At 36.2% G+C, this 27,757-nt stretch overlaps 1 protein-coding gene across 3 annotated transcripts in view; it reads right to left on the reverse strand.

The window, feature by feature from the left end:
* Nucleotides 1-27,757, reverse strand: part of Adam22 (ADAM metallopeptidase domain 22) — a 175,720-nt gene that overhangs the window by 66,242 nt on the left and 81,721 nt on the right. For all 3 annotated transcript variants that reach the window (XM_013026069.1, XM_013026068.1, XM_013026067.1), the window contains exons 4-5: nucleotides 19,707-19,773; nucleotides 598-680 (exon numbers count right to left, since the gene is read on the reverse strand). In XM_013026069.1, coding sequence (XP_012881523.1) covers nucleotides 598-680; nucleotides 19,707-19,773 — 150 coding nt within the window. The remainder of the gene's footprint in view (nucleotides 1-597; nucleotides 681-19,706; nucleotides 19,774-27,757) is intronic.

Genomic DNA, 27,757 nt, shown 5'->3' on the forward strand with positions numbered 1-27,757 from the left:
GGAGGAGGAGAAGAAGAAGAAGAAGAAGAAGAAGAAGAAGAAGAAGAAGAAGAAGAAGAAGAAGAAGAAGAAGAAGAAGAAGAAGAAGAAGAAGAAGAGACAGTGGTGGTGGCAGCAGCAGCAGTGGTTGCAGCTGCTAATATCAAGGGCAAGTTTTTTTAGAATTGGTACTGAAGGGCTAAACATCCATAGAAACATAAACAAAGTTACACAAGCCACTCCTGCTTGAATTTAAATGAAATGAATAAAATGCTTCAAGTAATACTTTAAGATACCATATAATAATTCCAAGACCTCTAGTTCCTAAAAATGTAATTTCAAAATCCTTTTGGTTTAAAGATCCAGGCTAGATGACATATTCCTATATTTCCAGCACTCAGGAAGCTGAGGCAGGTGGATGGCCTTCTGGGCTACATGTGAAGCCTCGCTACAAAAGACAGAAAAACAGAAGCAAACAAATAAAAGAGAAAAAAAGTCAGAATCACAGATTTGGAATTATTTATTGACACAAAATGGAAATGTCTACTCCAGGACATTAAAATAAAGAAAAAAGTTATCAAAAGAATGATTGGGATAGATAAGGTTTTGGACACTTACTGAAGTCCATGGCATGTTGACAATGCAACAAACGAAGCAGGATTTCCTCGGATCTGGCCCTGGTAGTAACAGTGCTCTCCTCCCTGAAAATAGAAACAGAAGCCATAAGCCTTTGCCACCCACAGGGAGAATCTGCCATGTCCTTTCACGGGTCTGCTTACACTGTAGCTCCGTAGTACAGATCTGTACAGGATTTCATTATTCCAATTCGTATTACCAAACCAATTCCAACAGAAATATTCAGAAACATTCCTTGTGAACTGACTAGAAATCAAGACAGGGACATAAATGTTGTCTGAACTTTGCTCTTATGTACGTGCAATTAGAGGAAAAAAGAAACAGATATTGAAATACTCATTTGCATTTGAGAAAGTTTAAATCTTCTTCCTTTTTCATTCATTTGTTCATCCATTCATTCCTTCTTCCTTCTTTGCTTCCTCTCTCCCTTCCTCCCCCTAGTTTTGAGAGATTCGACCCTGAGTACCAGGAACAAACCAATGCTTTCACATGGAGCTACATAAAAAGTAATATAAATCATGTAATAGTCACTAACCTATCCCAAAGGAGGGAACATGAGTTTTTATAACTTTTGCATCAAAACCTGAGCACCAGATAGACAAATTTAGGCTATTCTTTTGTCAAACCAGTAACTCTTTTACTGGTAAGTAGTCTGAGGATGGGGTTTGACATGAAGAGAGACTCGCTTCCTTAGACTAAATGTGGCCAGAGAAGGACCCAGTAAATTGTTTGCCTTCTTACACTGAGTGCTACTCAGTGTGAGCCAGAGACCAGCAGGACTGGGGATCTTGTACAATCTCAGGCCAGACCACAGACCTTCTACATCAAAACCTGCATTTTAGCAAGGCTAAAGAACTCATATGCACATTGAAAGTTGAGGAGTTATGCTCTGAATGATCTTTTTCCATTCTTCCTGCAATTTATACCTTTAGTAGCTAGAGGCTTTTCATTAAATTGACTCACTGGTATACTAAAGAGAGAAATATGAAGGATTGACAGTAAAGGGGCAAGTTTGTTAGATTAAGGGTTGACTCCACTTAAAATACTCAAGGTTTGTCAAAAGGAAGGGAGAGGACAGGATTGAAGACAATCTCTTTATGAGAGCTCCAAGCCAAACAGGCCAGTTGCTATTGTTGCTCATGACATAATCCCATGGGAACTAGTGACTCTCAGCTTTGGAGAGAAAGTAGAGAGCAGGCAAAATGACAGACAATGCAATTCATGACATTACCCACTCTACATACTCAGAGGAGTCACTGAGAATCATGAATGGGTGGGGGGGTTGTGCTTAGATTTGATGGAGAAGATAGAGTGATTATTTACAAGGAATGTAATCTAAAAAGTTGTAGGTAATGGGGGAAACAAAGAAACAAATCCTAGATAAGATAGGAAGACTTATTAGGAAAGTTGATTCAGTTTAACTATTAAAAGCCTGAATTATCAGCTTATTTACCTTCTAAGCTTTGTAATCTCAAGAAAGTTATAGAATTTACTAGTTTCTCAGTCTCCTCATCAATATAATGGGGAAAATAATCTCAAAGGGCTTTCATAAGGATTAAAGAAGCACACACACATACACACACACAGAGTCATGAAGCATTTGAAATAATGTTTGCATTCAGTAAGTATTCGCTGTTATTATAACTATTTTATGACATCCAGATATCAGGGGCTCATGCCAATAATCCTGAATCATGAAGTTGTGAGATGAAGATTATGGTTTGAAGCTAGCTTGGGCATTAAGTCCAAAGACTTTCCAGTTAAGCAGTGAAAGAACTGGACTGAAGGTGTAACTTAAGTAGTAGAACACTACCTTTGAGCAAAAAAGTGGAACAAGAGCTCAAAGCCATAAATAAATTCAAGCCCTGGTGCCGGCACAAACACACAAACATAATAATGATTATGTGTCAATTATTGTTTTACTCCATTTATCCTTAAACACAATCACATTTAATCCTCGCATCAGCCTTAAAAGAAATATATTATCCCTATTTTACACAAAAGGCTACAACTAAGGCAGTCCATTTAGGAAGTTGTTAACAGAGGTAACAAAAAGCCTAACAGTACTTAAGAGTTGGCTCTAGAGTCTGTGTGTGATCCATGCACTGTAAATCTAAGTTTTACCCTAAGACTAATTTATTCTATTTCACTTTTCCCTTTATGATTCTAGTAAGGACAAGAGTACATTTATAGCTTAAATGTCTTCCATTGGGTTGGTAGATGGTGAATGCTTTATAATTAGATTCTAAGTGCATGAGATGACATTATGATTAGGGTGAGGCTGACTTCCTGGACTCATTTGATTGGACCTGAAATCAACACTCTAGCTTCAAACTGGCCAGACAGGAAAGGTCATCAGTCAATCAGGTTACCTTGCCAGGGAAAGAATTCTGCTTAAATGTTTCCCTAGAATGCACAATGATGAACTAAACCAGATCTTCTCTCTCAGAGGCCTAAGACTATAGAAAACAACAAAGCAAAAAGATAGGAGAAACAAAGAAAGTAAAACACACAGAAACAAAGAAGATAATCATAAGAATTACAATATCAAATCAGAGAAACATAGGAAGCCAGCAGTCATTATAAGAAGGAGAAAAATGCCAAGGGCAAAGCCTATAAGAGAGGATGTATAAGTAATTAAAGTTTTTAAAAATATAAACTCTGGAAAAATCATGTTACACTTATTAAAAAGACAAAATTCATTTTCAAAATCATTCCTCCATTATATTAGGGAGTGTTAGAAGATTAGATAATAGAAAACAATATTTCACTAATTTTTGATTCAGAGAAATAGGAACTGATCCAAAAACAGCATATGATCAGACCCCATCTGCACAAATGCCTAACACTGCGAAGGCAGAGCAGAGCTCAATGTGGTTGAATCATGACTGAATGTTTCCATGACACTCCAGGAGAAGCATAAACACCAAAGGGAGAAAATCTCCTCAGCTCCAGCTCCAGCTACTATAATTTTTCAGACCCCAATTGGTAGTATACATATCTCTTTTAAATCATAGTAGAAATCTATATTTCTCAGATATTATTTGCCATCAGTCAAAATTTACTTCAACTAAGAAGTAATGAAAACATTTTTCTTTTAAATATCTGGAAATTTTTTAGTCCAAGATGTTTTAATGTTATAATCTATATGAATCTATTATCAAATTATTAAAATAAACTTAATTGATTTTCTAATTTAAGTAATTATCTTAGTCTACCTTTAAATTATACATACTTGCAGCAAAAAAGAATTTATTGCGTACACAGTAAAGAGTAACCAGACCACTTATCTACAGTGTGCAGGTTCCTTCCTAGAAGGGAAGCGTTTTGACAGATTTTTTAAATTTTAATTTTATTGTCAAGATGACGTACAAAGGGGTTACAACTACATATGTAAGGCAATGAGTATATTTCTTGTCAACATTGTTACCCCCTCCCTCGTTTTCCTCCCACTTTCCCTCCCCTGTAATGCTTCTGCCCAAGTTGTAAAGTTGTCTTGTGAATATCAATGTTGCATTGGTTCACCCTTTGTCCTTTGTTTCACCATTTTGTGGTTCTCCTTCCCTTCCCTGATTCAGATAAAAGTATATACAATACACAGGGTACCAAGCATTTTGACAGATTTTTGTGCAAATGTCAGGAACACACCATGCACACATAATGTACCCATACATATGCAAGCAACCTTGTAAGTGTGAAAATTGTTTTATCCTGTGTACACCATTCCACCCCTTTTGACTTTTTCCCCCTTAAAGCATACCTTGGCATTTTTCTTTATCAATACCTCCTTCATGAATGGTGGCATAATATTCCATCATGGAAGTGAATCATAATGCATTTATACAATCCTATACTAATAGATAGTGAGAAAATCTAACTTTGTCATAAACAATGTGGTGATAAAACACCTCTTTACATATTTACATGCACATATGTCAGTTTATATATGTCAGATTATCCATAAAGGCGTCAAAGAAGAAAAGAGCCTTTTAAACTGTAATAAGTGTTTAAGGGGATAAATGTAATTGAACTTTTTTGAAATGTGCCTTAAAATATTTAGTAGGGGGGGAGGAGGGTTGGGGGAGGTGGGAGGAGGATGGGATGGGAAGGGGAAACAAAGGAGGAGGCTACAATGCTTGATAAGAAATGTACTCATTATCTTGCCCATGTAATTGTAACCTCTCTGTACAGTATTTTCACAATAAACCAAAGAACTATTTTATTTTTCAATTATATATTTTCATAAAGACCATAGAATTAAGCCAACTTCTTCCAATCCTTTACCAATGATAAAGCATCTCCACATCTTTCTATAACTATTCAGGATCAGATGTTTTAAGGAAGCAGCTACTACATTTGATAATATAAGACATGCTGAAGGAAAAGAGAAAAGCTAGCACATCCGAACAGAGATAGGCTCTTTATCTGGCTGTCAATCATAGTTTTATTCCTTATTGCTTCTTTTGTTCTAGAAATAAAACCATTGTCCTTAAAATTTTCCCCACACTGTTTGATGTAATAACAGTCATAATACAAGAATTATGATTACAGATATTTATTTTTAGCTAATTAGATGGTTATAGCTGAAAGATCTACCTCTACAAAAAAAAGCTATATAACAATTCATGTGATTAGTTATTAATCTTCCCAGTAGAAAAAAAAGGCTTATTGCAATTTTTATTCTATTCTATAGAAGTCAAGTGATCATTTATTGTGGAGCTTAAAGACATATCCCATTTTATTAGACAGCTGACATTATCTCATAAGGTAAAAGGAATTCAATGAGATGATAACACAAACGGATGTACACAGCCTGGATTATAGAATGATGAAAACCCACAAAACAGAACAACACCAGCGTCACAGCTATCTTTTCTCCATCCAGAGTCTTACAGGAAAATTCAAGTACTGTTCAGCTCCAAGACAGTCCAGGGTGACATTCTCTAAAATGCTTAGATTACCTCCTCCTCACACATTTCCCTCCTCTATATGTTCATTTTTTTAACCTATGATATATGTCTTTCTACTTGCATTTCTGTCTTGACTTATTCATCAAGCAGACTATAGTCTCTCCTCTTAAGGAAGCTCATTAGCTCAATCTGGGTTTATATCCCCAAATGTTCTTTTGAAGAAACTCTTGAACCTCCAGTTCCTTGTCAGTAAAATAGGCATAATAGCCAGGCAAGCTGCATCACCAGGGAAGGCGGGGATTCCTTCAAGATACCAAACTGAAGTACCCTGTAAACTTTCATGTAGAGGTGAGGGTACAGTAAGGCAGCATTTCTTGAGTGAGGGAAGCAACAGTGTCTTCTGAGCTATGAATTTCATTCTTTAAATACTAGTAGCAATTCAGAAGTCAGATGTGGATGGGGCTGGGAAGGTGACTCAGTGGTAGAGTGCTTGCCTTGCATGCCTGAGGCCCTGGGTTCGATTCCTCAGCACCACATAAGCAAAAAGAAAAAAGCCGGAAGTGGCACTGTGGCTCAAGTGGTAGAGGGCTAGTCTTGAGCTGAAGAGCTGAGGGACAGAGCCCAGGCCCAGGGTTCAGGCCCCACGACCGGACCCCTCCCCCCCAAAAATAAGTCAGATGTGGTAGAACATGCTGCTAATCCCAGCATTCAAGGGGCAGGGACAAAAGGATCTCTAGTTTGAGGCCAGTTTGGTCTGTTAGCAAACCCCTGACTCAAAAAAAAAAATATGGAATAATTCAGGGCAGGAGTTATAATGCAAATTTTAAATGTCTGGCACAGAAAGTTTCTTTAGAAAGCTCTTACATAAGATCCCCAAATCTGCATTTTAACAAAAACTTCATTTTTTTAATTCCCTGAATAAATACAATTACCTGACTAGCATAAAAAAAAATCCCGATGGGCAGGCCATTTCCTCAAATCAATCCTATCATTATTTCTTGGGATAGGGTGTAGGCATCAGTATTTTTAGATAAAGACAAGTAGACATTCAAAATCTATGCATTATGTTACTTATTTTGGTGCTGAAAATTGAACGCAGAAGCTCAAGCTCTAAGCACATACGCTACCACTGAGATCTATCACAAGCCTGCACTGTTTCAATATTCATTGATGAGCACTTAGAAGTTACAGCAATTATAAATAAAAAGTAAAACATGTTAAAAACTAACAAAAATGCACCTGATAAAAGGAACATGTTTTATTGAAAAGATACATGAATCCTATTAGAAAAAAAATATAGGTAAGACATTGTAGGAAAATTTTGTACATGACAAAAATGCTACAGATTATAATAAAAGTGATAACAAAAGAGATAATGTCATTAGAAGATGATGAACACTGCAAAATACCTGGGCCATAACTTTCTAATGAGTTTGTGAGTTAAAAAAAAAGGAAAAAAGAAAAAGAAACCACTAGGGAAACAACAAGCTCAAAATCTATTTTTATTATTCTGCATGAGTTTTCCCTTATACTGATTTCCCCTGGGTGACATCATTTGTGGAAAACAAAATATGAAAACTATCATATGGTGTTTCTCAGAGCTACAGCTCACAGGTGCTCTATATGAGCAATTGTTCACATCTTTTTGAGATGCTATGGATTTCCAAAAGGGATGATATTGATGTACTTCCTATTTTGTTCACCTCTGGCAATCATCTGATTGTTTCTACATGGCTTATAGTAAAATCTCTTCTTTATTATTTTCCTAGGACTGATGTAACAAATTACCAAAAATTGGATGGGTTCAATACAACAGAAATTTATCTCTCTAATATTGGGAAATTAGAGGTCTGAAATCAAAATGTTGGCAAAGCCATGCTTCCTCTGAAAGTGCTAAAGAAAAAACAAACCAAATTCCCTTAAACTCTAGTGATTAGCATCAAGCTTGGCATTGCTTGTATTGTAGGTGCATCTCTCAGATCTCTGCCTGAGTCTTCATGAGAGCTCTATGTATCTGTCTGTCTACCCAAATTTCCATCTTCAAAGGATACCAGTTATTATACTAAGACACCCATCAATTTGACATGACCTCGTCTTCCCTTTAGGTATCTGAAAAAATTTTGTTTCCAAGGAAGGTCATATTTGCAAGCAAGGGGAGTAGGAATGTTGTGTAAATAGTATTCAATATAATTTCACATCTCTTTAAATATGAATAAATAGTTTTTAATATTCATAATCCAAAGATTTTGCATCTAAGAAGTGTGCCTGGGAGGTATAACCTAGAGACTTCTTTCACTGACCTACTAGGATTAACTTGCATCTTATTCAGCTGTAACTAGCCATTCCACTTTCCCACAACTTCTTAAAAATACTGATTATTTTTACACAAATAATATGGCAAATCAAATCTTCCATTCTATTATCAAGTCAGATTCCAAAATTGCTTATTTTTTAACACAGGATACTCAAGAGAAATCATTTTTTCATCTGTCAGGTTATCATTACATCCCCACTATTATAGCAAATGTCTTATCAGGCTACTGAAAAAAAATTTGTTTCCCACAAAGTGCTCCTCAGCAACAAATTACTATAATGCAGAGAGGGTACTTATCAGGTTCTCTGAGATGTAGTTCTAAATTGGGAGAATGGAAAATCAATGTGAACCACATACAGTGACTATAAAATTATAAACTCATGAAATTACAACTTTCCAGGAAACCACTACATCATTGTACCCTTTTACAAATAATGAAATTTAAATGTTACTCTGTATAGATTTTTTAATGTAAGAGATTTATATTGCCTAAAATCTTATTCAATAATTGATTTTTAATATGAATAAGAAGAAATATAATTAGCCATATGATAGTTACACATACACCAAAGAAAACATACTTAAATAGCAATTTGAAAATATAGGCAGAATAAGGATTTTGTAAGTGTCTTATTATAAAAAAAGTAAGTGAGAGAACAAAAGCAAATTGCTTTTTTTCCACATTTGTTATGGACTTTTTTTGAAGGGGGAGGAGGAGGGCTGGTCCTGGGCTTGAATTCAGGGCCTGGGCATTGTCCCTGAGTTTTTGTAATCAAGGCTAGCTCTCTATCACTTAGAGCCACAGCTCCAATTTCAGCTCTTTGGTAGTTAATAGGAGTTAGTCTCATGGACTGTCCTGCGTGGGCTGGCTTTGAACTGAAATCCTCAGATCTCAACCTCCTGAGTAGTGGTATGAGCCACTGGTGCCCAGCTGACCTTATTCTATTTTAAGTTCACTTTCACTTTATCATATTCCTATGCACTTCTTCCTCTTCCTCCCTTCTTCCTCCAGTTCCTCCTCTACCTCTTCTTTCTCCTCCTGTTTTTTTTTTTTTTTTGAAGAGGGAAAGATAAGTGGAGACATTTTAACAGACAAAGATTTTCTTACATCTCTCTTCTCTCTGGTTCCTGGAACATTACTTTCTTGGCTCTGGAACTGGACACTACAGTCAGCAGCCATTTTCACTCCTTCCAGATGGTACATCAGCCCAGAACCAATTTAAAAGCATGGACTTTAATCAGATTAACCCTTCTTTTCTGCTACTGTCCTACCCCTATTATTTAACTGTTTTCAGTAATTTTGTTCTTGTCATCCAAAGATGCGATGAATATATGTATATATATGTATATATGTCAGTTTTCATATATCATATATTCAGTTTTCAGAACTGATATTTGTGGAGTGTTTGTGACATACAATGCTCAGGCAATTGTCTGTTTTACTTGTTTAACATAAGCAGAAAATGAAGCACAGAAAGTATAAGCATAGTGTGTAAGGCCCACAGATATGAACTGGAAAAGTCATAATCTGATCCCAGGATTTGGAAGTCTGAGGCTAGACAATTTTGAGTTCCAAGCCTGCTTGAGCTAGGTAGTAAGTTCCAGTCTAGCCTAAGTTACAGAGTGAGGCCTTGTCTCAAAAATTAAAAACAAAAGGCAAAAATACATAAATAAATCCGTCAGGTCTTACCTTTGGGCCTATCAAGCCCTAACAGTGTTCTTAGTCTCTGGGGTTTTGTTGTTTTTGTTTGTTTTGTTTTGTTTTACTGCTTCGGACTACAGCTTTACCCAAGACTTAGAAAAAAAAGAAAGTAATGACTATTAGGTCTATTATTACTTCTATAATACTATTCAAGACATTTAAACTTTTTAACAATTTAATGACTTTGAGAAGAGAGCACTACTCTTTCCAAAGTTCTAACTACTATGTGGAATGCCTATTGATTCCATTCACAACCACCAAGCAAGCACTCAGGGTGCTTAAGAATTTGGATTTGTTTATTATTATCCCTACTGTCAGCTTTCTAACACTTAAACACCATAAGCTGAGTGTTTAGAAATTTCCTATGGGGCTAATCAAGACTACCTTCATCTACTTGTTTTTCTACTTCATTGGTACAAAGAAGATTTGCTAGGAGAAAACATTAAACAGAGCTCTTATCAATTAGCAGCCCCCAAATTGCTATAAATACTCACTATTCAATAATTAGGGAACTTATTGCTAATCTTTACTATCTGTTCTTATTTTTGTAGTAACCAGCTATTCCTGGAAAGCAAGTGTTTTTTTTCCTAATTAAAAAAATGGTTTAGGACATCACCAAAAGTATAAGCTGTGATTGTGAGTATACCTCAAGCAAGCTAAAACGTATCGAAAATAACACGGTTCAACTTCCCATTCAGTCGCAATTTCTCTCCTAATAGTTCGCACTGATTTCAAAAAAGAAATTTCACCAGAATATACACAATGATTTTAAATAAAAAGGTTGGTTTTATAATTAGGATTAAAATAAAAACTCATTCTATTATATATAATCAAGTAGTTCTATACATAGAAATTCCATTAGTTAGTGCTACTTTGATGTTTCCTTTAAGTTTATGCCTGAGAATGGTCTTTAACTCTGTGGATAACATTTTTCATATTAACAGATGAAATAATTCTTTATATTCTTGATTGAGGGGAAAGAAATCTTACACCAAAGAGAAATTAAGAATCCTTTCTACTCAAACAGCTTACAAACAGGGCTTAGGAGCGGAACTCATGCTGACAGCAGCTGTCACCTTTCGTTTTTCCTTACTCCCCGCACTAGGATGCCTGCCTGACCTGTATCAACTGGTAATGGGCCAATATATTTCCTTCAGGCTAGAGAGTTAAGCCTATGTGCGATCTTTACAATGCCATTAAGGCAGCTGATACATTATACATGATGATGGACCTAGAGCAACCTTACTTGAGTCCCAAAGGAAAGCAACATTTACTTAAATCCCCAAAGATTTTGTTTCTTTAAAATGCAAAGAGAATGAAATCATGAAAGCTGAGACTTTCCTGAAACCACACTGATTACAGTAGGGTAGAGGAGCATATGTCTGCCTTAGCCTGCCAGGGAAAAATGGAGGAGATAATATACAGATGCCTGGTGGCAGACAAAAGGTAGTTAGGTAATACACCTATAATAACTAAAGCTACATGTGAGGGAGAAGCAAATATTTTCTCATTTTTTTTCATTAAATGTAGGTAGTTCTTTTATTCTCGTTCTGTGTGGAAGAAGTGTGGGTTGAGAAGTGGCAGTGAGGGGTGGAGAAGGGAAGAGAAAGGAAAGAAATAGGTATTTATTTTCACTTTTAAAATTTTTATTCTCTTTAAGTAGTTGTACAAAGGGATTTTCATTCAACAAAGCAGCTTATAAATACAATGAGTCCTGATCAGTGTCACCTCTTTCAACATTCTTTCCCTTCCTCCCCAACCCACTCGTTTCCTCATTTTTCTTAATTTTATATTATAAGCCTTGAATTTTTGTACTGCGTTTCCTCCCCTCCCCCCTCCCACCCTGCCAAGATTCAACTATGTCTCTTCTGTTCTCTCAGCAAGAGGATGATATGTTTTGATTTGGTGACTCTTGTCCATTAAACCTCACATTTTTTCCAGATGTAGATCCATAGGCCTAAGACAGGCGTAAGAACAGAGCCATGTGTTTGTCATGTGTAAGACAGCAATATATTTCAAACCACCATAGTTCAGAAGTCACAATGCTCCCCAGTAATGAACAATACACAATCCAATTTCTACGCAGAACAAAGAAGAACTAAAAATAACCCCAAGAAAAAATGGTTGAAAAGAAAATAGGACATGCTTTGAAGGCATTTAGTTTTCTTTTAGAATAATGGAAATTTTATACTGGAAAAACTGAGACTCACCTAGTCTAAATTACTACATATTCAAGTAATGGCTTACTAAATAAACAATTGCAAAAGAAGATGTAATTGCAAATCACAAATTGTCTAAATGGTGTTGTTAAAATATTTGCAATCTAATATCCCTTTGCTATTAAGGTTGTTTCCATAGAGTCTTTAGAGTATGGATGGGTAAAATCATATTCCTAATGTCAGACTTCCTGATTTCAAATTCTTAGTTCAATTTTCATGACTCAATTTACTCATCTGTAAAATAAGTGTACTGAGGGATTCCAGAACAAATGTGGAACATATTCACAAATGCCAATCACATTGTAAATGCCATACCTGTGTTTGTTATTACTCCAACAATTACTGATACTTTTCTCTCCATCCTTTGTGGTAGATGAATATTTTGAGAATGTAATAATTATTAATTTGTAAAAATACAAAGTTTTACCTGAGTGCTGGTGGTTCACACATGTAATCCTAGGCTGAGGTCTGAGGATCACAGTTTGAAGATAGACTGAGCCAGGAACTCTCATGAGATTCTTATCTCCAATTAACCACCAGAAAACTTAGAAGTAGAACTGTGGCTCAAGTGGTAGAGTATTAGCCTTGAGCCAAAAAAGTTCAGGGATAGAACCTAAGCTTTGAATTTAAGTCCCAGAACTGACAAAAAGAGAGCGTGAAAGAGAGAGAGAAAGAGACAGAGAGAGAGAGAGAGAGAGAGAGAGAGAGAGAGAGAGAGAGAGAAATACAGAGAGAGAAAGACAGAAAATAATGTAAAATGGGAACACAGAAAGTCATTCTATTTTTTAATGCCATTAAATGGAGAGAATAAGCTACAAGTAGCCATATTAAGGAAGCACAATAAGTTTGTATTTGTAAGCAAAGAGGCTAACTCTTCCAAGTAACTAGCATTAAACTATTAAATATGAACCAACGAAATTAGCTCCCTAGGATCCTCATACCTTGGCCATCAAAAATGTTTTTTTCCCCAGCTACACTTCTGTTCTGGACTTAAAATACCTTTGTGAAAATATTATAAATTTTGAAGTAACAGAGAAAACTGAGTTTTCCTCCTGATTCAATTTTAAAGTTAAAGTATTTTTTAAATGAGCAGCAGCTCAAACCCACAACACCCAAAGGACTAGGGTTCCTGTGCTGGTCTTATTTGCAATTAGAGAGTGATCTCTAAATAACAAGATCCTGGAACTAAATCCCACTATCATCCCTGAAATTCAGTTCAATGATTCATCATATTACCATAAGATGAAATCTGTTTTGCATTTTGAAAGTCTAGTTGTCATTCTTACAAAATATTTTGTATTGTGAATTAAAAAATAATATCATGTCAGTAGCCAAATGCTAACAAAATCATTAAAATATAATAAAATTTAAGCTGGGCATCAAGGTGCATACCTGTAATCCCAGCATTCAAAAGGCTAAGGCAAGATCATCAAGTGTTTGAGGCCAGACTGGACTTCATAGTAAGACTATGCCTCATAGTAAGTAAATAAATTACAAGAATAATATTAAGAATTTAGAGCATGTATAATTATAGCTAATAACTAACTGTTTATGTATGGAGAAGATGTGCTGTCATAAATCCTTCCTAAAATCAACTTTCCGGGGTATGTGACTTAGTGATGGTCCAGGTAACTAAGTATTTTCCAAATGTCTATCCAAGTGAACATAATTTAAGACATAAATAATGTTTCTTCAATATAAGACAGTGATGCAGATGAAAAGATATCTAGGAATTTAAGTGCTGCTGTTGAGTTGCTCTTCAAAGAAACAAACAACATAATATAGAAAAATCCTTAGTATAGATCACTTGGCAACTGTGGCTATTTCTGGCATTGCACCTCACAGACAGCCTCCAAAACAACAAGATAAACTAAGAATCCACTTGAAAAATAAAAACACATCTCTACCAGAGAAGATTCATCACTGATGGAATGGTATAGAGGGCACTGTATTAATGCATGCAGCAAAATTTCCTGCACATCAAAGCCTGGTTTTCCTTTTCTTCTTAATCGCCTACTGTTCTTGTTTTATAGAAAGAACAAAGATTCTGTATGGTAATGCACTTTTGAAAATCAATAAGGAAACTCAATACCCAGGATAAGCAAAAGCAGATTAACCCCTGTGTACATCTTTTTGGCTCCAAGAAAAATATATGAGATACTCTGAATGTGTAATAAGTTTTTTTTTTCTTGCCTGGGACCAAAATTGAAATAATTCAAGTGTTCCTTGCTAATATGTAATCAAATTTGAGAAAAATCATTTTCAATCTTAAATTAGGCTTGTCATTTTTACAAAGAAGTAGAGAAAGCAGAATAAGGTTACTAAACAATAATTTACATGTTAGATAAAATAAATTCTGGAACTAATGAAAATTGAGAACATTTTTTAGCTCAAGAAAGGTATCTACAATATTATATAACACCACAAAATAATTAGTGGTGTTTTTCTACCAATAAAAAAACGTTGAAAAGTATGCTAATGTCCTATCTCTAACACACTGTGTACCTTTTGAATTATTATAATGTTAGATATTACTTTCCTTGTAGCGAAATCTAGCAAATCAGACTAAAAAAATCTTAAATACAATTAGAGATTACGAGCAATTTTTATTGATGTTGTTCAGGCTCAAGGAAACTACGAAATTCTAGAAATATCTGTTGTCCTCAAAGCCACCATATTTAAATTTTTCTAAGTGATTTCTTACAGCTGTCCTCAGAGTATAATTTTTCCTGTTCTTAGTACATTCATTGCGGAATATAAAATGATTAAGTCAGAATATAAAAGAGGATCTCTTCTTAATGAGCTGGAAATCTGACTTTAAAAAAGTAAGAGCAAAGGCATTTAGAGACTCTGCTAGTAGCACAGGTGTCCAAAGAAAGAGGGTATTTGTGCCGGGCTAGAAATCTTGCGTAGAGCTCCAACCCCAGGAAGGGAAGATGGCTAGGAACAGCAGGCAAAGCTTTTCTGTAGAAAAACGGACTTTCTCCTGGAGTGTAAACCAAAATTTCTCTCTTACTGTTTCTAGAAATGATAGTGGTCTTTTCAGTTTTGTCTCAAAGCTATTTTCAATAGAATTTTAATACATTTCATCGGAATAGTTTCTTGGATTCACAATAACCTCTCTCATCTTTCAGTAGACACTTTCTTCAGTACCCAGAGCACATCTTTACCTATCTCCAGACTTCAACTTGTTCCACAGGCTTTGTATTCAGATCCATCTTTCTATTGCACCAATAGTATCATTCAGACTTTGAGACAATGAGAATCAAATGTACCCAATTCCATGAGTAGTAACTAGCAAATCCCAACCCAATGCCAGTATTAAATAGTGGGTATCTCTTCACATACTCAACCTACAGGTTTAGGACCCCAATCTGAAGATAAGATGGAATGCTCATAAATAGTACATTATCAAAACTGGCCACTGATTATTATAAAAGATCGAAAACTTTAACAAAAAATACCATCGATTGGTGAAAAAGCATATAGTATCTCTACAGTAGTATCTATTTCTACTTTTTTGTTGCTGTTGTTTGGTTTTTTTTTCCCCTGTTGTTTGTGTTTTGAAACAGGATCTCACGCCATAGCCCAGACTAGCCTTAAATTCAAGGTACCCCTACCTCTCTGTCTCCTGAAGGCTGAGATGATTAGCCTGCTCCACCCTAGCAGGCTAATTTTCACTTTTTGACCCCAAGGGAATCTGCTTCCTCCAACATCATGTGCCTTGTATATAAAAAGAATTACGTTTCAAAACTTGTGTTGTTAGGAGTACTTTCCTAAGATGTTCATTCAAGGACAAATACGACAAGCTTTGGACAGAAGTCCTTCTCATTTTTTTTTCATAATAAAACTACCCAAATACTATAACATCACAAAACTATCCAAATGTGTAAAAATTTGAAAGAAATATTTAAGCCACTAATTCAGCTTAACGATTAATGACTATAAGGAGTAATTGTTAGAAACCTCTAAAATGAATTTGATTTTTATATAAAAAGGACAAAATACATCTGACTTATAGATATACTTGTATGGATATTATATTTTAGGTAATATGGAATATATGATAGTATTGTGTAAGGGGTGGATCTAGAGTTGGATAACCAAGTGCTTCGGTGTCTACAAAGTAAGATAATAGTTCTGCTTATAATCAGACAATGTAATACATATGATTTTGTGTGCACATTACATCACTACACCATTTAGCAAAACATTTTAGTTACCACTATTAGAATTATAAGACTGAGCCTACATAAATTGAGGTTTCAACTAATCAGAATAGTACTGACCATTTTTGAGTTCTAGGGCAAGCTAACTATAAAACAGCAAACTGTGTAGTTTAGACTCTGTTGCCACTCTTTTTAAATTCAAGTTTCTTTTGTTTTCAAATATAAAGCCATAGTTCTCTAGCAGCAAATAAAAATAATGTTCCAAGGCATTTTGATTAGTTGAGATTTTACTTAAAATTCTTCAAAGTTCTCCCTAAAGAGAGGGATACATTTTTAAACTTAATCTTTTCTCTCTCCTTTTCTTTGTTTGCCTTTCTTTCTTCTTTCTTTTCTTTTCTTCTTTCTTTCCTTTGTTTTCTTTCTCTTGCTTTCTCAATATCTTTATTTCTCTCCCTCCCTCCTTCTCTTCCTTCTTCCCTTCCTTCCTTCTTTTCTTCTTCCTTTCATTATTTCTTTTCTTCCCTCTCTCTTCCCTCCTTCCTTTCATTGTGCTAGGGTTTGGATTCAGGGCCTCCTGCTTTCTTGGAAAGCATTCTTCCGCTTGAGCCATGCCCTGAGTTCTTTTTGCTTTAGTTAATTTTCAGGTAGGGCTCGTCCTTTTGCCTAGTGCCAGCCTTGAACCTAAAACAGGTTCTGCCTAGCGGGGATTAAGGAAGTTCAGTTGTTGAAAAAGTATTCCTAACTCTTTTGCACAGGCTGGCCTGCAATCATGATCATCCCATTTCTAACTCTGTTGGAACTGTAGACATGCCAGGCCCTAGAACTTAGTTTTCAAGTGATCAAGTACACTGCAAGTGAAATTTGAAATTAATATATATCTTATTAAAGGAGCAAAAAGCATGTAAGTTTTCTGCATAAACTTTATAACCACTGGGAGGGGACAAATGTTTTAAAATAATTAGTAGAACTTTAAAATCAGGGCTATGCCTAACTAAATGATCAGGATAAAAGTATTTCCATGGCGATCTTTTAATCCTATTTCCTGAGTAAGAAGCAGGAAATATTTCTCTTTTCTTTCTGTTTCTCACTACTTTGTTCTAGATAAATCCTTGATAAAATTTACACAAAAATGTCTGCCTTTATTAATGCATAAAAGACCCTGCAGATAATATAAAATGTTATGCTAAGTAATAATCGCTAAGATATACTTGAGTATACCTTAGGTATACTCCACACTGAGAAACTGACTAGGATAAACAATCTGGTTTCGTCATCATATAACTGCAAGGAGGAACAAATAGAAAGATAAAATTTAAAGTTTATTTTATTTTATTTATTTTTTTTTATTTTTTTTGTCGGTTGTGGGGGCTGAACTCTGGGCCTGGGCGCTGTCCCTCAGCTGTTCTGCTCAAGGCTAGCACCCTACCACTTGAGCCACAGCGCCACTTCTGGTTTTTTCTGCATATGTGGCGCTGAGGAATCGAACCCAGGGCCTCATGCCTGCGAGGGCAAACTTAAACTGCAGTGATACATCTATGGGATTAAACTATAGACATCAGTACAGAAATATTCCCATAAAAGTTGGGACCATGTTTTCCATTATAACAAGAAGAGGCCAGGCTTAGGACATAGTCGCAAAGGCTCTATGGCTTGAACCAGGAGGTGGTAATGTGTTAGTAGTTCATCAGCTCATCCATTGTTTTATGTGCACTTTTGTGTTCAGGTTATGATTTTTCACAAATTAAAATTCTATGATATCTGGGTATGGTGGTGTGTACCTTTAGTCCCAGCACTCCACAGGCTAAGGTACAGGATGATGACTTCAAGGTTACATAACAAGGCCTGTGTCAACAAGGAAAAAAGGAAGAAAAAACAATCTCTAAAAACAAGCAGATCCATTTAATGGATTGGTTTCTGACTACTGGTTTAAATATAACATAATGATTTTGATAATAATTTGCCTCACTTCAAGGCATGTATATATGACCATGTTTGTGATAGCAAACAGACACAAAAAAAATTCTTACAGAGTTTAGCTTTATATTCCGCATAGCTCCATTTACCTCTGTTCCAAGAAAACCATCAACTAAAAACAAGCCTGAGGCTGCGAAGATGGATCAGTGGTAAAGTGCTTGCCTAGCAGGCATGAGGCCCTGGGTTCGATTCCTCAGCACCACAGAAGCAGAAAAAGCCGGAAGTGGCACTGTGGCTCCAGTGGTAGAGCGCTAGCCTTGAGCTGAAGAGCTGAGGGACAGCACCCAGGCCCAGAGTTCAGGCACCACAACCTAATTAATTAATTAAAAACAAGCCAATTAAAGAAAGGTATTAGATGCTGTGTTCTCTTAAAATTCACATGTTGAAGTCTTATCCCTCATTTGAAGACATGATCTTTCAAGAGGTAATAACAGCAAAACAAGGTCATTGGGGTGGGCCCAAAACAATCTGACTGTGTTCTAAGAAGAGAAAACTAAGGTAGAAATACGCACAGTGGGAAGGCAAGCTGGGACCCAGGAGAAAAGCATAGACAGAGAGACCTCACAAGATAGCAGTCCTATTGATACCTGAATCTCAGGATTCAGTCTTCAGAAGTGTGAGAGAATGTTTTCCTCTTGTCTATTGCTGCCAGAGCAAACTAATACAGAAGCTAAAGGAAAGGTGAAAAGATAAGTCACCTCACCTAACTCATAATGAATAGTAAAAAAGAAAATCTTAAGAGAAATGTATCCAATTGTATATAAAAGGAACTATCCTGAAGAACCAAGCACAGGGAGCAGATAGGAGGGCCTAGCAGAAAAAAAAAAAAAAAAGAGTTACTGACTTTAGATTGGTAGGTGAGATTCAGTCATTCCAATGTGGCTCCTGGGGGCTGGGGACAGGGAGGAGGAGGGAACCCAGAGAGGAATTTGGAGTGAGAGTTTTAAATGAACTGGAAAAAACTGGAGGTGATAATACTCTAAAGAAGAGATCCTTTCAGTTATATAAATCCTATAAAACACAAGTCCAGTAATTCCTGTACTGCTTGATTAATTCTTTTCCTAGTAATTAATAATGAAGGTTTTTTTTAAAAGTGAGTGATCATCTTCCTAGTCAAATTATACAATAATTAAAGAACCTCTAATCTGTGCATTATAAGTATCAATGAAAATTAGTATCATGATCAGCAGTATTTAAAAGATTTTCAAAACTTTTAAATTTCTTTTTTTTTGGGCGGTCATGGGGCCTGAACTCTGGGCCTGGGCACTGTCCCTCAATTCTTCAGCTCAAGGCTAGCGCTCTACCACTTGAGCCACAGCGCCACTTCCGGCTTTTTGATTTTTGCTTATGTGGTGCTGAGGAATCAAACCTAGGGCCTCAGGCATGCAAGGCAAGCACTCTACCACTGAGCCACCTTCCCAGCCCCAAAATTTCTTTTTTTTTTTTATTGTGAAAATACCATACAGAGGGGTTACAATTACATGGGCAAGGCAATGGGTACATTTCTTATCAAGCATTGTTGCCTCCTCCTTTGTTTCCCCTTCCCATCCCTTCCCATCCCCCTACCCCTGCACCAAAGTTGTAAAGTTCATTTTCAACATAACATCTTGTAATTGGGTGTAATAGGTGTAATGAGTCCACCTGTATCCCTATTTAAACAATTTGTTTTTTCCCTTCCCCTCCACTAATTATACCAACATCAAATACAGTGAAAACAGGGGTTATACCGTGGGGGAGGGACATACAAAGCAACAAAGAAATATCTTAATATGTTAGACTTTTAAATTTCTTTTTAAAACTTACTTTGATTTCCACAGTCTTGCCTCCATGTTCAATGTGTCTCTCTATGTAATCAGAGGACAGCAAATCACTGCAACAATGAAAAGAAATGATGGTTAAAGAGATGTTCAATGGGAAAGTACCTACCTGCTTAGGATGCTCTAGGCCAAGCTAGACACTTAGCTCTGCAAAGTTATTAATAATAACAATAATACTGAAGATGAAAAACATTTGAAAATTAAGATCAAGTTTATATATATATATATATATATATATATATGTTTTAATAATTCTTTAGCCCTGATTGTAAAATCAAGTGCCATATCCCTTAAAAGATGAGGTATTGAACTGACAACATAACACCTGCTATTCTGAGTCTTAGCACAGTTGATTCTGCCAATTCGGCTCTCAGTGCTAAGAAACTACTATTTACATATTATTACTTTCAAGACATGTTATTTTCATTTTTATTTTACTTTTTCCAAAACATTTACCATCTCATTATGTGTTCTTTTAATGTTTTTTAATTGTAAAAATACTGTACAGAGGGGTTACAATTACATGAGTAAGGTAATGAGTACATTTCCTAACAAGCATTGTTACCTCCTCCTTGGTTTTTCCCCTACTAACCCTTTTCTCCCCACCTCCCCAATTCCTCCCTTCCCTCCCCTCCTCGTCACTCCCTCCCCATGGAAGTTGTAAAGTTCATTTTCAACATAGTCTCTTGTACATCTCATTGTTACAATGGGTCAACCTGTATCCTTATTGAAGCATTTTGTTATTTCCCTTTTCCTCCCCAAATTAGAAAAATGTATATACAAGATGCAGGGCACCAGAATCAAATACAGTGAAAACAGGGGTTATACCGTGTGGGAAGAACATACCAAAGAAACAAAAAAAATCACATAGTATATTATAAATATGTCTTTATCTAACAAAACACTACTTTCCTTAACAAATTTTTAAAAAGGTGGGAAGTTAAATGAAAAATAAGGTAACCTAACCTCAATGCTTAAAAATAATCCTATAAATAGACTAGCATTAGAAATGTATTGTTTATTTCTACCTTGTTAATGAAATTTTGTTCATAATTTAATGCTTAAAAAAACTGAAGACTTAAGCCAGGTGCTGGTGGCTCACACCTGTAATCCTAGCTACTCAAGAGGCTGAGATTTAAGGATCTCGGTTCAAAGCCAGCCTGGGCACAAAAGTCCTTGAGACTCTTATCTCCAATAAACCACTCAGAAAACCAGAAGTGGCACAGTGGCTCAAGTGTTAGAGTGCTAACCGTAAGCAGAAGAGCTGAGGAACAGAGCCCAGGCCCAGAGTTCAAGCCTCACTGTAGATCCTTAGCAACACAATCACCTTTTTGTGCATAAAAACTCCAATTTGAGATAAGGCCTATTTCCAGCATATGAGCTTAGGTCCCCACAATGACCACAGACGTCCCACTTGCACCCTACCCCATAAGTTCCCCTAGCAACAGCCAATGAGCCAAAAGGTGGAAAGTCTCCCCTGAGACCCCAATTGTTGCGTTGCAACATATTTTTTGTGGTTCAGGTTGCTTCCCTATGTGAGACTGTTACAAGACTGTTATAAAACGCTGACTAAATGTCTGCTAACATTGGTAAAGAATAACCAATTGTACTAACCAATAAGAATGTGACAAAACTTACTAACCCTTAGCTACTCAATTGTTTGCCAATCATGTAACTGTTAAGTTGGAAACCTCCCCCACCCCCGCTTTACTTGTGATAAAAAACAAACAAACAAAAACCGCTGTCACCCCTTAAGTTGGGGCTCTCAACTCTGACCCGCTGTGTTGGTGATGGTTGCAATAAACGACTGACTCTCGTGTGCTTGCATCGGAATTGGCTCCTTGGTGGTCTTTGGGGGCCCTATCTGGGCACAACACCACGACCGCCAAAAAGAAGAAAAAAATTTAAAGACTTAATGGAAGTTGTGTCTTGAGGAATTCCATTAAATGGGGATTTTTTCACATATGTGGGATTAAAAAGAATAGTTAAAATTATTTGGACATTTAAAAATTTACATGTAGTTTAGAGGAGGCTTAAAGATGGAATTACTTTAAAATGTGTTAATAGTTGTTCTTCCAGAACAAGTATAATGCAGACATGTAGTGAATATTCAGTTCTGCTTGATGAGTAAATTGGAGGTTTGTATCTATATAAAATATAGGCAAACACTCTGAGACATTTTAAGTATAGGTAAGTAATTAGGAAGTGATATCATGTTAGATGTGGGCAGAATTCACCAGATATTCTAACTTTTTAAGTAAGAATGTCATATATATGCTATTGTTTATTGATAGAAAGACTTGATAATTAAGAGATAACTTATTAAATGTTTATGATATACTAAATATATTGAAACCATTAAGTATCCATGGCTTCTAAACATAGATAAGCAATTTATTATATATCCATGACATCTAAATATAGATCAGCAATTAATATTCTATCACACACTGGTGCTACCCAACATTGCCTATTGACATTTTAGGCCAGCAGAATTCTTTCTCTTGGGAGGCTATCTTTCACAAATGAGCACATTCATTGCACTATCTCTGACTTCTACCCACTAGATGCCATTTTATCTCCTACACACACGAATCATGACAATTAAAAATGTCTCCAAATGTTGCTAAAGGCACACTGGTTGGAACAACTGCTGATAATTTATTCCTGCTCTATGTGTTCTTTGTCCAAGAAGCACACATAGAACACATGAGTGTGTGTGTGAGGCTAATTGGCAAGCTACAGCTAGTGACCAGGCTTATTTTTCTTGTGTCTTTCAAATAAGGCAAAAGTGAGTATAAGTAGTTCAGGATACTTGCCATCTATGGGGCTTGCTCAAATCTCAGTTTGAAGCTAAGAGAGCAACAGGATATATGAAGATTGTATGTCCATATGCCCCCCAGACTAGACTAGCTTGCCATGGTCTCCCTCTCTCCTATTCTACACATGCAACTGAGGATTTTGTGCTTGCTGTGTGTTCCAGTACTGGGGCATCTTAGTTTGCTTAGCTTTGGTGGAGGGGGGGGCTCAGGGCTGACACTCTACCACCTGAGCCACACCTCTACTTCTAGCTTTTTGCTAGTTAGTTGGAGATAAGAGTCTCTTGGATTTGTCGGCCCTGGCTGGCTTCAAACCTCATAATTACCACTTTTGTCTAAAGAAGCTCTTTACTTTGTAGTTTCATTATTTTGTTGGAAGCTACTGAAAAAAATTGAAATAGGTGGCATACAAAGAAAGAAAGAAAGAGAGAGAGAAAGAAAGAGAGAGAAAGAAAGAAAGAAAGAAAGAAAGAAAGGAAGGAAGGAAGGAAGGAAGGAAGGAAGGAAGGAAGGAAAGGGAGGGAGGAAGAAAGAAGAAGAGAGGGATAGGGAGAGAGGGGAAGGAAAGAAGAGGAAGAAGAGGAGGAGGAAGTGGAGAAGGGAGGGAGAAAGAGGAAAAGTAGGAGGGGAAAAAGAGAAGGAAAAAGAGAGGAGCAAGAGGAGGAGGAGGGAAAGGAGAATAAGAGGAGGAGGAGGAGGAAGAGGTTATACCACTACTGGCTGACTGTTCAACAGATTTTTTTTCTTCACTATCATCCTTTCCCTTGATATTAACTCTCTTTGTGAAGTCATGATGTTCAAGGGAAGCCAGGGAGCAGAACCTTGATTGTTCAGAGACAAATGTCCTCGTCAAAGAATTGGTTTAGGCATGGTGCTGTAAAGACTGTAATATTCTGGCAAAAGAGAATTGAAAGGATGGATGCTAGGTGCTTTCTGCGGGGGGGGGGGTGGAGGGAAGGCTTAAATTATTTTAATCTTCATGAGATGTTTAGAATTACAGACGCTGTATTTGAGCAATAAGACCAGCCAGTGAAGAGACAGGCCAGCCCTGATACTGACTAATGGCAGAGCAAGAAGCTGAAAATAGGTTCCATTGTCTAGCCCCAAACAGAAGAGGTACTATCAAGAGTTTTGCAAAAGCCTCGCTACCTGTCTGACAAACTGCACTTCTCAGAACTGAGAGGGAAACACTACCACACATAGGCAATGTTCATTAACATAGCCAGTCAGGTTCCTAAACTACTGAATTCAGAACAAAAGCAAAACCAAAACATTCAGCTCATGAAGAAAAGACAAAGACAGAAAATAAGCTGGCAGACATGTGACAGAGTTGTATCAGTTGCAACCATCAAAGTGAATACTTCAAATCTTTGCTGTTCTAGCCCATAAATCCAGAACAGTTGATCCTGATTGCTATCTGTCTGTGGGCTTGATACCCATCACTAACCCCCATTATCAAGCTAGCATGAATGAAATCAAAAGCACCTAAGTAAAAAATGTGGAGAAATAGCAGTAGCAATAGTAATGACAAGAATCATTTCTTAAAATCAATTTAAAGTCTTCCAGGTTTTCAAATTTTAAGGGAACACTGTCCTTTGAATTATAAAAATGTAGGCATTAAGACAGTATGAGTCACCACAGGAATGTAATTACAGCAAAGAATAACTCAGCTCAGGAATTATGTAGCTTTTTCAACCAAGCCGCTACATCTACAGGGATTACTAGAAAAGGCCCCTTGTAATTAAGCCAAAAACAGCCCAGGCAATTTGGTTTTGTTTGTTTGCAGTGTAGTGAAATATGCTAAGTATTGTTATTTTAATTATTAGGCTGAAAACCCCCCTATTTAAAATGCCACTGTTCCTTCTATTAAAATCCTCAATATCATCAAATTAAAGCCTAAGTAACTATTCTGGAAGCCACCTGAAGCAATCAAAACTACTAATGTCCTTCTCTTTAGAACACCGTTATTTATTATTAAGGAAGTCTCTACTTAAATCATTTTAAGCTTCGGAAAATAGAGGATTCCTTAGTATAGAGAAAATCGCACTGTAAATGGAGAGGGTAAAATTTACCGTGTACTAACAGTTACTTAATACCAATGTGTGAAAATGCTTTGTGATCTTCTTTGTGAATTTAAAGTACAAATAATTTACAACCAAATTCTAAAGGCCATTCATTTTCTACATATCAGACATGTATTGGGACACCTACCCCTATCACATGCCTGTAATAAACAAAACAATGTAAGCATTTCCAGTTATACTGATGCCTGTATTTTGTTTCATGCACAACTACCATGATTCAGAGGTAGCTGGTACAAAACAAAGATTTGGGAATGAAAACTAAAAACAAGAATTTTATCTTCCACCTAAGCTTTGGTATTTACTAGCTCTATTACTTTGGGAAGGTATTTAAATGTAAGAAACAGCATATGTCCATGCCTAAAATGGAGATCAGGAAGTTGACAAGATAATAAACCAGCATAAAAGTGATTTCACTTAATTTCTATTATTCTACTCTTTTCATCACTTCTTAGAATTCCCACTTTACTTCTTTGGTTTGAACATTTCACCCTACCTACCATATCTTAAATCCATTGAGCCCTGTCCACTTAAAGGCCCAGTTCATATTACCTGGTCTATCATGATCATCTAAATCCATCTCTGAATCAGCTTCTACCAGAATAATGGAAGAAACTAAGATTATGTGCCTTTGAAGTATCACTTTATAAAAGATGATGCCTCATTTACAGTAATCTTTCCTAAGATGCATAAGAAACAAATGAACAATAATAAAAACTGATCTTGTACATTTTTCTAATATAGCAAGGGGAAGAGAAATAACAAAAAGCTGAAACAAGGATACAGGCTGACCCATTGTAATAATGAGATGCACAAGACACTATGCTGAAAATGAACTTTACAACTTGGGAGGAGAGGGAGGAATTGGGGCCATGGGGAGGGAAGGGATGGTAGGGGAAAAACAAAGGAGGGATAACAATACTGGATAGGAAATGTACTCATTGCCTTACTCATGTAGCTGTAATCCCCTTGTACAATATCTTTACAATAATATATGTACGTATATATGAAAACTGATCTTACAATAACTTTCAAAAACATAGTCTCAGCAAAAATCTAACTTGGTAAAATGTGACCTCAGAGTCAAGTTCAAACTAAGGTTGTGTTAATTTGAAGTTCTTTACTAAGACTTCAGAAAGATTTCAGGCTGCTTTATCTACACTATACATCTTTATAAAAGAGTTTCCAAGATCCATAGGAACACGCCTTCTCAGTTAAATGAGAGGAAAAGTCTGTTTTTCTCTCTTTAGTACTTGGGAGGGAAGAAAGGGGGCAAGGGAGAAAGAAAGGAAAAGGAAAAAGGAGTGGGGAGGGAGGAAGAGAGAAAACAGAGGAGAAAGAGGAGAAAGAGTAATACTGGAAAGGGAAGAGGAGGAAGGGAAGAGAAGGGAAGGAAGAGAAGAAAAAGAAAGGGAGAGAGAGAGAGGAGAAGAGAAGGAAGGGGGAGGTGTAAGCTATTTGATAGAGCAAATAGCTTATACCATTTTCCCCCTTTCATTATAAGGACAAACTAACTCTACATGTTCTTGTAGCCATTTCTACCCAGATCAGAGTGGATCACTACCTAATGGGCCCAGCAGAGGACCTGTAATTGGTGCAAACCCAATCCTTCATTTACAAAAATCACTCTCATTTTTGGTGAAAGAGATTGAGCCATGATTAGTGCAAACCCAATTCTTCATTTACATTTAGGTCTGCCATGCTTGGTTTATATCCCTTCTTACAACCCCTTTCTGATGATATAATCAGGCTATTCAAGTCATTTGGTAAGCAATCTGGAGATACCTTTCTACATATATTCCAAAATATGTTTACTTCCATTATCACAGAGTCATTATGATATCATACCTGACTTTTTATGGTGCTTATCTATTTTGTTAATAATTTCATCATTAGTGAGAACACAGACATTATTATACACTGTTAATGATGGTCAATTGTTGCTTTTGTTGAGACAGTAAACTTTTAAATTTTAGTACAAAAGCCTTAATATTTCTGATATTTTTTGTACCTAAGAATCTACTAAAGAAAATAAATTTACAAGATACTTACCTTAAAATAATTGTTACAAGAAAAACAAGGCTTCAAAAGAACCACAAGCATCAGAAAATCGTTTTTAAAACTACATAGAGCTGGATGCCAATGGCTCATATTTGTAATACTAGCTACTCAGGAGGCTGTGATCTGAGGACAATAGTTCAAAGCCATCCCAGGCAGAAAAGTCCCTGACACTCTTATCTCTAATATACCACCAAAAAGCTAGAAGTAGAGCTATAGATCAAGTGGTAGAGCACTAGCCTTGAGTCCAGAAGACCAGGGACATCACCCAGCCCCTGAGTTCATACCCCAGAACTAGCATAAAACAACAATAAAACCTTCACAGAGAGAGGTTTAACGACATATATTAAGTGTCTTTTAATCTTGCAGTTCAGTTTCTAAGCATTTGGCCTGTTTTTGTTTCTATGAATTTAACTAAGGAAATAATTTTGAATGTGTACAGTTGCATAATGATTTTATTCAATAAAACATTATGGAGAAACTCTGGAAGCAACAACTGAAGCAGTTAAATAATAAAGTACAAAAATTATAATTAAACACTTTTGACATGAACAAGTTACAGGAGAGAGTAAAAGGAAGAAAAACTTATACATATGAAGGGAAAGACAAGATATATACCTCAGGCTGCTAATAGTGTGAAAATCTTGGCAATTAAATTACTGCTACATTAATTTTACTAGTTTTGCCTCTGTGTATTATCTAAAATTTCTAAAAATAAGTAGGAATTATGATATAAAAACAAAACTAAAATGTACTAAATGTAGTACATAAAGTCATTATCTTAATGTTACTAAGGAATCATTTCCCAGCCATTTTTAGTAAGGTAAAGTAACACTGGAATCCTAGCAGTAGAGAGGCTGAGGCAGGAGTATCAGGAATTCAAATCTAGTCTGAGCTATGTAGTGAGACCCCGTCTCAAAAAAAAGGAAAAGAGAGAGAAAAAAAGGAAAAAAATAAGTGGTCTATAGACTTACAGAGAATTTTCTCTGAAGAGGAAAGAAGGATGGCCAATAGACACATGAAGAAATGCTCAACCTCCCTAGCCATAAAAGAAATGCAAATCAAAACAACATTGAGAT

Source organism: Dipodomys ordii, unplaced genomic scaffold, assembly GCF_000151885.1.
Source record: "Dipodomys ordii isolate 6190 unplaced genomic scaffold, Dord_2.0 Scaffold90, whole genome shotgun sequence".
Lineage (NCBI taxonomy): Eukaryota > Metazoa > Chordata > Mammalia > Rodentia > Heteromyidae > Dipodomys > Dipodomys ordii.